The sequence below is a fragment of the Hyperolius riggenbachi genome, chromosome 9 (assembly GCF_040937935.1).
Source record: "Hyperolius riggenbachi isolate aHypRig1 chromosome 9, aHypRig1.pri, whole genome shotgun sequence".
Taxonomy (NCBI): domain Eukaryota; kingdom Metazoa; phylum Chordata; class Amphibia; order Anura; family Hyperoliidae; genus Hyperolius; species Hyperolius riggenbachi.
Window position 1 is genome coordinate 279773403 of NC_090654.1, and position 11549 is coordinate 279784951.

At 45.5% G+C, this 11549-nt stretch overlaps 1 protein-coding gene across 6 annotated transcripts in view; it reads right to left on the minus strand.

Annotated features, from left to right (window-relative positions):
- The window catches only part of UNC79 (unc-79 homolog, NALCN channel complex subunit), a 282366-nt gene that overhangs the window by 114376 nt on the left and 156441 nt on the right, over positions 1–11549 (minus strand). For 5 of the 6 annotated variants that reach the window (XR_011024177.1, XM_068254657.1, XM_068254656.1 and 2 more), the window contains 2 exons: positions 4466–4628; positions 1454–1606 (listed from right to left, as the gene is read on the minus strand). Coding sequence is in view for 5 of the 6 variants with exons in the window: in XM_068254657.1 (XP_068110758.1) it covers positions 1454–1606; positions 4466–4628 (316 nt within the window). In the remaining variant the exon portion in view is untranslated. The remainder of the gene's footprint in view (positions 1–1453; positions 1607–4465; positions 4629–11549) is intronic. The other variant, XM_068254659.1, reaches the window with a different exon arrangement.

The following is an 11549-nucleotide window of genomic DNA, read 5'->3' on the forward strand; positions in this document are numbered from 1 at the left end:
AACGACTTTGCCAAAAATTTGCAAGCAACGCTGCTCCAGATGGTTGGATGCCGCCATAGACTGTAATGTGAATTACCGATATAGCAGCTCTCAGATGGTAATTTGGGCACCGGCAAAAGACGAAGCACAATTTTGAAAAAAAAAAGCTATGCAATTTGGCCAAATTGCATCTTACCCCAGAGTCCATAATGGCCTGGAGGGGAATAGTAAATAACGCCATCGGGAAGTTTGCAATAGCAGGATGAGACGTTTATCGGCTTCACCCTGTGCCCAAATTTCCTGGCACCATTTTTACATGAATGCAGGGAGAACATCTTATAGACAGTTACCATTATGCTGTAGTACACAGAGGGGTTGATACTACCCAATGCAGTGGCTGACACAGGGCCCTAGATGGCACCTCTAGAGCACAGATCAAGACCTAGAATTTCCTGCAACCCCTCCTTTCCATCATCTTCTTTACCTGAGGACTAGCCTACAATCTAATGCATTGGTACCCATTAGGTAGATCATTATTTATTGGTAGATTGTAAAGGACTTCTGGGTAGATCCCACACTACCCTCTGAGTGATGTACGTGTCGTACTTTGTGTTTTGACTTGGATGAGCTTAGTGCAATATGCTGTCCTGAAGTTTTGCACTGCAGTGTAGAGGATTATGATGTTGCAAGGTGGTGAGCCAGACAGATGCATTACTATATATGCTACTGCTGATTACAATTTTTCTGGACACTGAGCATAATATTGTAAGCAGGATATTGTAACTCTATACCAGTGGTCCTCAAACTACGGCCCACGGACCGAATGCGGCCCCCTGAGGCTTTTTTACTGGCCCCCACACACAAAATGTATTACTTATAGATGAGGTCAGGTACATCTTTAAATATTGGTGGTCCGCATATAGAATAGCGGTGCTGGCAACACCCATCCACATGGAAGCCAGAAAGCAGTAATTCACTGGCTTCCAATCATATTCCACATCAGGTGACACTGCTGTCCAATTGGACTGCAGGTTGTCACCTGGATATGCTTCGCTATCTGGCCCGCAAAGACTTCTACATCATTTTATGTATGTTACAGCCCCCCAGCAGTCTGAAGTATGTTGACCCGGCCCTCAACTCAAAACGTTTGGGGACCCCTGCTCTATATGGTCTACTTGGCTTACTGAGGAGAACTCTATAATATGCATCTAATAGTCTGACAGCTTGCGGTAATCACTGATGCAGTTGTGGCCCGCATCTGTAGGTAGATTCTACCTGGTAGATAATTTTCAATTTGTAATTTTCACAAGCTGAAAAAGTGTGGGCACCTGTTCTCTAATGTCTCAAGGAGTTACAAACCAAGTTTGGATTGTGGGTACCTGGAGACGGCAACAAATCTGTTTACGGTTACTGAACTCCACGGCCAGCTACTAAATCTGATGTCCCCAATGAGTTTCAAGAGTAAAATTCGTACTTCTCTGCGCGCTCATGTCCACTGGCTGGTATTTCACCATCTTGCTGCCACCGATCCTTTTCAACCGGGCGAAGAAGGTCTGGGACTCCTTATTTCCGGCTCCGGTGGGCGTCTCGTGGATATCAGACTCATCAAACACGCTGTCCTCCTCTGCTGGGGTAAGCAAAGCACGCCCAATTTAGACGGGAAGTAGTAAAGCCTTTTATCATCTAGAGGGGGATCCCTAGAATACCCCCCACTTCCTTCCCATTATCGTCACTCAAGTAAACCTACTTTGCCCCTCAAAGGTGGTAAGTTCTATGCAGCAACTCCACCCCAAATCAGAGAGGTCATCTGCCAAGGAGATGGCACCACAAGCAGAACTGGCGTAAAGCTAATTAGTGCCATCTGCTGGGCAGATGACTGTTATTATCTCCTGTCTGTATTACTGCAATACCCTCCCATTCTGGACTTCCTCAGATAAGACTCCGCCCCCCAGGAATCGGTTATGAACGCAGCTGCCAGGCTCATGCACTCCTCCCTACGCTCATCTCCAGCTGCCCCTCTTCATAAGTACCCTCACTGGCTCCCTGTGTCCCTCAGAATTAAATTTACACTGCTCTGCCTGGCATACAGATCTATCTACCATCCATCTCCTTCATACATCTCCCATCTCATCCAGAGATACCCCCCAACCTGCCCTCTCTGCTCCTCCAACACTCTACAGCCCTCGCATCACTTACTCAATCACATGGATTTAGAATTTCTCCAGAACAGCCCCTAGATTAGTAGTGTTGTGAACTGTGCCACAGGCTTCAATGGTGTTGTAACAATCCACAAATAAAACTTGCCAGAAAATGAGTGCCCTGAAACTATACATAACCCCTTTTTTGCCTTTGTCTAACTTGCTGGTAGAGATGGGCCGAACCTCCGATTTTAGGTTCGCAAACCCGATTCGCGAACCTACGGCGAAAGTTCGGTTCGCGCAAACTTTCGCGAACCGCAATAGACTTCAATGGAGAGGCGAACTTGGAAATTTAGAAAAAACTATGCTGGCTAGAAAAATGATGGAGAAGATGTTTCGAGTGGTCTAATACCTGGACGGAGACATGGTTGAGTGGGATACACGTCAAAAGTCTCAATAAAAAACCTAGATTTGTTGCAAACCACTGTTTTAAGGTCAGAAATCACATTGAATGTTGAATTGCAGGCCTAAACTGCTTTACAACATATTGTATGTGTATAGATCAGTCAGGAAGTGTAATTCCCTCCTCCTCCTCCTCCGGAGGAGGAGGAGGATCTTGTCTTCCAGGGATTTGTAGGATGTCAAAAGCACACTCACATACATTGGCCAGGAATCAAACCCAGGTCAACTGCTTGGAGGGCAGCTATGTTCACCACTATATCACCAACACTACAGGCTGAAGCCAGCCTAGCTGGCCTGGGAAGGATGAAAGGCTAGGTGGCCATGCAACCATTCCTGCTAGCCTAAAGCTTACTTGTGTCTTACAACACATTGGCTTAAGACTTTACCAAATCCAATGCTCCAATATAGGGAAGCTTCTCTGTTTGCTGATTTTTTTTTTTTTTTTTAAGTGTGGTGTCACAGTTCACTCATCTCTTCAACTACAAGAAAGGCCCAGGAGTAGTCTTAGCTAATTGAGCATTATGGGGGCGAACCGAACTTCCGCAAAAGTTCGCCTTCGCCGGCGAACGCGAACCACCCAAAGTTCCCCTGGAAGGCTGCAACCATTCGGCCCATCTCTACTTGCTGGGATGCAGGTTTTTTTTTAATTATTTGTTTGTTTGGGTTTTTTTTTTTTTCATTTTTTTGAGAGATTGTAGGGAGCATTTTTTTTTTATCTACAGTAGCAAGCTTATCTCAGCATGCAAATAACAGAATGCTTCCTATTTCGGTTAAGATAAGGACACTATTGGCTCAATTCAATAAAGCGTGATAAGACAGTTTTCACGTGTTAAAGCTTTTCACACGCAAACGCGTGCGCAAACTATTGTGTGCGCGTGTTGTGCGTGAAAAGTTTAGCGATAGCGTGATAATTTTTATCGCGTGTACGGCATTGCGCTTCATGCGTTAAGCGCGCTTTTCATGTGATAACTAAGCAGATAAAGTTTGGTACTGAAACCAGCAATGGTGCTACGCTAAACTTTTAAGTGGATCGCGTGATGTGCTGTGTGCAGTGATATCACTTGATACTGATGTTTATCATGTGATATCCTGCCTTGGCCCGCAAAGTCATTAGTTATTGCGCGTAAAGGTTTGCGCGCGTGAAATTGTGTGCAAAAGCGTTTATTCCGTGCGCGAGAAACCGAGAGCCCAATATAGTGCAGTAAGTCTAACAATTGTTGGCGAAATAATTAACAGATGTGGATATACTCACAAACACGGGTTACCACATAGGCAAACACTTGAAATGCAGGTGGGGAGCATTAGAACCAGACCCCACTCAGGTTTAGGAAGTCGCTCTCTGTAGATAGAAAGAAGGGGACAGTTCCCTCCACCCAGGGTGGACTATATACTGTGCAAATTTGGACAGAGGCGCCAGGCAGGTTAAAATGATCTAAAAACAACTAAAAAGGAGGAGTACAGGTGGACTTACCTCCTGAAATGATGGACAATCGAGATTGTTCAAATCGCAAATAATTTATTTTGGCACTCCGCAACGCGTTTCGCAGGTATAACCCGCTTCATCAGGCAAGGAGTGCAAGCTCAAAAAGGTCCAATAGTGGCAATGCGCCTTCCCTTTCAAGAGTTTATGCAGTGATCTAGAACTGTTGTTTAGGTGATTTTTTTGCTGTGGGAGTTACAGTAAGCTGTGGCAGTAGGGAGGGAAAATGCAGAAGTGATGTCACTTTTGGCATTATAGAGAAACAGTAAGGATGGAAACCAGCAGAAATATTCTTTTCCTTTTTTTATATCACATTTCTCCTAAATCTGACAGTGACCACAAAAAAACAACAGGATATGTAAGCTAAATAAGTCATTTCTAATTTTTCATCTCATTTAATACTTACCTTTCTCCTTCTCGCTGTATCGGCTGATGTTGCTGTTGTCGCTGTACAGGGGGCCGGCAGTGGCATGCGGCTTACAGCTGTGATACTGGGCGTTAAGGGTGTTGACCGTTATATGGATCAGATGCAGAACTATCTTGCTTAGATCGGCTTCTCTGTAAGGGTACTGCAAGATACAGAACAGATCTAAAGAATCTGCTGCAAAAACAGACAGTATCAAAATGGCATGATCACGTCAAAAATAAAACATAGTATTTAGTGACTTAATGTCATAAAAAGATAATTGAACTGAGAGAGATGTGGAGGCTGCCGTATGTATTTCCTTTTAAACAGTACCAGTTGCCTGGCTGTCCTGCTGATCTTTATAAGGATTCCTAAACAAAGCCAGACTGAATGCTCAGTCGGGGATTTTATCAGAGCTGATAACAAGCAGGCTGAGTAGTGAAAGATGAAGCAGAGAGCAGGGTAGGTGTTTTCTCTAATGTTCCCACTGATATATACAGTATGGTAACATACATGAGGGTGCTTCATCTCTGCTTCACTTTAAGGACCAGAAGGAGTGAAATGTACGCCATGTTTTGGTGGGCTCCTCGCTGGTAGGTCGTAGATTTCAATCAACGCCGCTGCACGCATGCTCTGTTTTTGCTGCTCCCCGCCGATCTCGCCACTGAAACCCGATGTCTCTCACCGCAGCTCACTGGCTCTGCCTGTCTGACGGCAGAGTCATGTGAGCTGGTCAGGATCCAATTTAATTGGCTCCTGGCCGTGTCTATCAACGTAAGCCGCTTCCATTGGCTTACATTGATAGGCAGGGTGAGGAGCCAATGAAAGCAGCTCCTGACCGGCTCACATGACTCTGCCGTCATAGAGACGGCAGAGTGGATGTTAGAAGGATCCTGGCGTGCAGCGGTGATGGCGATTGCGGCAGGTATGCACGGCGATTCCTCGGGATTCCGTCGTTATTTTACCAGCGTTCTCTGGCCCTTAAAGAGGATCTGTAACATCAAAAAATCCCCTGGGGGGGTGCTCACCTCGGGTGGGGGGGAAGCCTCCGGATCCTAATGAGGCTTCCCACGCCGTCCTCCGTCCCTCAGGGGTCTTGCTGCAGCCCTCCGTGAAAGATGACGTCAATATTTACCTTCCCGACTCCTGCGCAGGCGCTCTGACGGCTGTCGGCTCCGAAGTAGCCCGATCGTCGTCGGGTCTGCTCTACTGCGCAGGCGCAAGTTTCCGGGGCCTGCGCAGTAGAGCGGACCCGACTGAGATCGGGTATTTCCGTCTACTTCGGAGCTAAAAGCAGCCACAGCGCCCCCGCTGGAGCCAGCAAAGGTAAATATTGAACTGACAGTCGGCTCTGTCGCCGGCTGTTCAGAGGGCTGCAGCGAGACCCCCGTGGGACAGAGGACGGCGTGGGAAGCCTCATTAGGATCCGGAGGCTTCCCCCACCCGAGGTGAGTACCCCCCAGGGGATGTTTTTGACATTACAGAGTCTCTTTAAAGGGAAGAACTACTGCGCCTGCGCAGTATAATGCTAATGATGTAGGCCGGACCACGTGACTCGCGCCGTGGAGCGCAGAAGAAGCCGACCAGGAAGCCGACTTCTCCAGGTCGGCTTCTGCCGCGCGGGACAAAGGGAGACACTTGAGCTGCGGCGAGAGCACAGGACGGCTGCCAGGGGATGGAAGAAGCCCCGGGTAAGTGGATTTAGTTTTTTTTTGCGAGCTTGGATGTTTCCTTTAAGGGGGCAGAGACCGCTGGTACTTAAGTGGTTAAAAAATGGCTGATATAATGTAACACATAAAAACTCACTTAGACTTCAACCCTCTTCCCCTTCTGCAGATGAACCACAAATCCCAGAGAGCAAGGATACCTTTAGAAACACGTATAACTCTGCGCCACGGAAGATGTTGGCGCTATATAAATCAATAATAATAATAATTTTGAGAGTAAGCCCGCTTCTGCTCCCCAGAATAGACTAACAGCCCTATTATTACACCGTATGAAACTGTCAGAGTGGGAGAAATCCACAGCCCACTGATACACCATTTCCCTAATATATTCTCAGATAAGGAAGGCCGCTGACACCTGTCACAAGAGCTGACGATCTGTCCTCATCAAGTGTCACCGGCAGAGTGATTGGGACATCTCCGAGTCACAGAGTCAGACCGGCTCTGGCAGGTGTCTGACGTTTGAATGACCCGAGGTCCGTCCAGGAAGACTCATTAACATAAACACGGAATTGTTTATCGAGAAGAATAAACATCCCTGGAGCCGACTGACAACCAATCACCCGAGAACGCGGACATTTATCTCTGCATATTAATGAGCTTTACGGTGGAATAATAAAGTGGAACGACTGGCCGCAGATACGTTTATTAATTTTATCAGAAAAGTTTTGCAAGATCTGCACCAATTTGGAACGCCAGATTAGATCTTTTCGTAATACAGGTAGTCCCCGACTTACGAGCGCCCGACTTACCAACGACCCGCCGCTACGAATGGCACGAAAATGGGAACAAGTTAAAAAGAAAATTTTCCAAATAAACCTAAGGACCCATTGACACTTGAGCGGGAATCACGCGATTCCCGTTCAGCGCAAGACGCTAGCAGTTTGTAAAAACCGCTAGCCTATGTAAGCCTATGGCAGTGTTCTCACTGCCGCGTTTGCGGTTAGCGTTATCCGCAAACGCGTAACATGCAGTGTTTTGCCGACGATTAGTGATTAGAGATCGCAATTAGCATGCATAACATCGCTAATCATCACGATCGCTCCCAAAACGCTGCAGTGTTCAGTGATTACTCCCGCAAAACGCCAGCGGTAATCGCCTGCGTTTTGCAGTTTTAGGTGTGAATGGGGCCTTATAGTTTTTGAGAAAAACAATTTAAAAAAACGCATTCAAAGAATTTTTTTTTAAACTCAGTAAAATTCTATTTTGCTGTGGTACGCTATACTATATAGAGAGTTGCAAGTGCTGCATACACATTTTACACATTGTAAAGCAAACCTGTCTGTGATCCAGCCCTGGCTAAGGGGGACAGAAGGAGGCACAAAGGGGGATCGGAGGTGCTACAGAGGGACACAGTGAAGGCACAGATGGAGACACTGAGAAAATGGGGGCAGAGGTGACAGTGGCGGGGTGAAGGGGGTGGGGGCAGAGGTGACAGGGGACGTTAGAGGCACATGTGGGCACAGAGAAGGTACAGGGAACAGACTTAAAGAGGAACTCCAGTGAAGATAATGTAATTAAAAAAAGTGCTTAGTTTTTACAATAATTATGTATAAATGATTTAGTCAGTGTTTGCTCATTGTAAAAATCTTTTAAATCCCTGATTTACATTCTGACATTTATTACATGGTGCCATTTTTACTGTTGGCAGGTGATGTAGCTGCTGCTTGCTTTTTTGGCAGTTGGAAACAGCTGTAAACAGCTATTTCCCACAATGCAGCAAGGTTCACAGACAGGAAACTGCCAGGAGTACGTACTCAAGAGTTTCTTGTGGGAGGGGTTTCACCGCAATCTCACCCATACAGCGCCCCCTGATGATTCTGTTGTGAAAAGGAATAGATTTCTCATGTAAAAGGGGGTATCAGCTAATGATTGGGATAAAGTTCAATTCTTGGTTGGAGTTTCTCTTTAAAGTACCCTGAACAGGGTTTTGAACAATATACTTTTTAATTTATACCAGTGGTCCTCAAACTTTCAAACTTCGGCCCGCGGGCCTCATTCCGGCCCCCCAAGGCTTTTTCACTGGCCCCCAAACACAGATTGACCACAATAGATGTGGTCCACTGCGTCATTGGCCCGCATATAGAATAGCAGTGCTGGCACCGCCCATCCACATACTGTAGAAACCAGCGAGCGGTCATTTGCTGGCTTCCAATTCAATTCTGCATCAGGTGACACTGCTGTCCAACTGGATGGCAGGTTGTCACCTGGGTATGCTTCACTGTCTGGTGCATAAAGACGTTCTTCTGGTGCTACATGACTGAATGGCTGCTGCTGAGAGTTCTCCTCTGGGCATGATTGGGGGGAATCAGTACCTAGATTCAATGTAATGTTTTTCAACATCATTTTATGTATGTTCCGGCCCCCCAGCAGTCTGAAGTATGTTGACCCGGCCCTTGACCGAAAAAGTTTGGGGACCCCTGTTTTATACTGTTGGATTTCTGGTGCTGTGACATCACAGCGTATATCTCTCTGCTCTGGGGAGGGGTGGCGGGAAGAGAGAGAGAGACAGTCAGGGGTAGCCACGTTACAGCACTGCACCACACCATTCATTCAGCACCATTACTCCACTAGCATTTGGCGAAGCGAGCACTCAGGGGCCACGTCCCACTGAGCATATAGTTGGGGCACTCGGCGGGTTACTAAACTGTAGTGACTTAAGTATAAGCCGAGACCCCCACTTTTTTGGGCCCAAAAACTCATCTTATACCCGAGTATATATATACGGTATGTGTATTTTGTGGGAAGCTGCTGCCAGATTATGTGTATTTTGTGGGGAACTGCTGCCAGATTATGTGTATTTTGTGGGGAACTGCTGCCAGATTATGTGTATTTTGTGGGGAACTGCTGCCAGATTATGTGTATTTTGTGGGGAACTGCTGCCAGATTATGTGTATTTTGTGGGGAACTGCTGCCAGATTATGTGTATTTTGTGGGGAACTGATGACAGATTATGTGTATTTTGTGGGAAACTGATGCCAGGTTATGTGTATTTTGTGGGGAGCTGCTGCCAGATTATGTGTATTTTGTGGGAAGCTGCTGCCAGATTATGTGTATTTTGTGGGGAACTGTTGCCAGATTATGTGTATTTTGTGGTGAACTGCTGCCAGATTATGTGTATTTTGTGGGAAGCTGCTGCCAGATTATGTGTATTTTGTGGGGAACTGCTGCCAGATTATGTGTATTTTGTGAGGAACTGCTGCTAGATTATGTGTATTTTGTGGGGAACTGCTGCCAAATTATGTGTATTTTGTGGGGAACTGCTGCTAGATTATGTGTATTTTGTGGGGAACTGCTGCTAGATTATGTGTATTTTGTGGGGAACTGCTGCCAGATTATGTGTATTTTGTGGGGAACTGTTGCCAGATTATGTGTATTTTGTAGGGAACTGCTGCCACATTATGTGTATTTTGTGGGGAACTGCTGCCAAATTATGTGTATTTTGTGGGGAACTGCTGCTAGATTATGTGTATTTTGTGGGGAACTGCTGCTAGATTATGTGTATTTTGTGGGAAACTGCTGCCAGATTATGTGTATTTTGTGGGGAACTGCTGCCAGATTATGTGTATTTTGTGGGGAACTGCTGCTAGATTATGTGTATTTTGTGGGGAACTGCTGCCAGATTATGTGTATTTTGTGGGGAACTGCTGCCAGATTATGTGTATTTTGTGGGGAACTGCTGCCAGATTATGTGTATTTTGTGGGGAACTGCTGCCAGATTATGTGTATTTTGTGGGGAACTGCTGCCAGATTATGTGTATTTTGTGGGGAACTGCTGCCAGATTATGTGTATTTTGTGGGGAACTGCTGCCAGATTATGTGTATTTTGTGGGGAACTGCTGCTAGATTATGTGTATTTTGTGGGGAACTGCTGCCAGATTATGTGTATTTTGTGGGGAACTGCTGCCAGATTTTGTTTATTTTGTGGGGAACTGCTGCTAGATTATGTGTATTTTGTGGGGAACTGCTGCCAGATTATGTGTATTTTGTGGGGAACTGCTGCCAAATTATGTGTATTTTGTGGGGAACTGCTGCTAGATTATGTGTATTTTGTGGGAAGCTGCTGCCAGATTATGTGTATTTTGTGGGAAGCTGCTGCCAGATTATGTGTATTTTGTGGGGAACTGCTGCCAGATTATGTTTATTTTGTGGGGAACTGCTGCCAGATTATGTGTATTTTGTGGGGAACTGCTGCCAGATTATGTTTATTTTGTGGGGAACTGCTGCCAGATTATGTGTATTTTGTGGGGAACTGCTGCCAGATTATGTGTATTTTGTGGGGAACTGCTGCCAGATTATGTGTATTTTGTGGGGAACTGCTGCCAGATTATGTGTATTTTGTGGGGAACTGCTGCCAGATTATGTGTATTTTGTGAGGAACTGCTGCTAGATTATGTGTATTTTGTGGGGAACTGCTGCCAAATTATGTGTATTTTGTGGGGAACTGCTGCTAGATTATGTGTATTTTGTGGGGAACTGCTGCTAGATTATGTGTATTTTGTGGGGAACTGCTGCCAGATTATGTGTATTTTGTGGGGAACTGTTGCCAGATTATGTGTATTTTGTAGGGAACTGCTGCCACATTATGTGTATTTTGTGGGGAACTGCTGCCAAATTATGTGTATTTTGTGGGGAACTGCTGCCAGATTATGTTTATTTTGTGGGGAACTGCTGCCAGATTATGTGTATTTTGTGGGGAACTGTTGCCAGATTATGTGTATTTTGTAGGGAACTGCTGCCACATTATGTGTATTTTGTGGGGAACTGCTGCCAAATTATGTGTATTTTGTGGGGAACTGCTGCCAGATTATGTTTATTTTGTGGGGAACTGCTGCTAGATTATGTGTATTTTGTGGGGAACTGCTGCTAGATTATGTGTATTTTGTGGGGAACTGCTGCCAGATTATGTGTATTTTGTGGGGAACTGTTGCCAGATTATGTGTATTTTGTAGGGAACTGCTGCCACATTATGTGTATTTTGTGGGGAACTGCTGCCAAATTATGTGTATTTTGTGGGGAACTGCTGCCAGATTATGTTTATTTTGTGGGGAACTGCTGCCAGATTATGTGTATTTTGTGGGGAACTGTTGCCAGATTATGTGTATTTTGTGGTGAACTGCTGCCAGATTATGTGTATTTTGTGGGAAGCTGCTGCCAGATTATGTGTATTTTGTGGGGAACTGCTGCCAGATTATGTGTATTTTGTGAGGAACTGCTGCTAGATTATGTGTATTTTGTGGGGAACTGCTGCCAAATTATGTGTATTTTGTGGGGAACTGCTGCTAGATTATGTGTATTTTGTGGGGAACTGCTGCTAGATTATGTGTATTTTGTGGGGAACTGCTGCCAGATTATGTGTA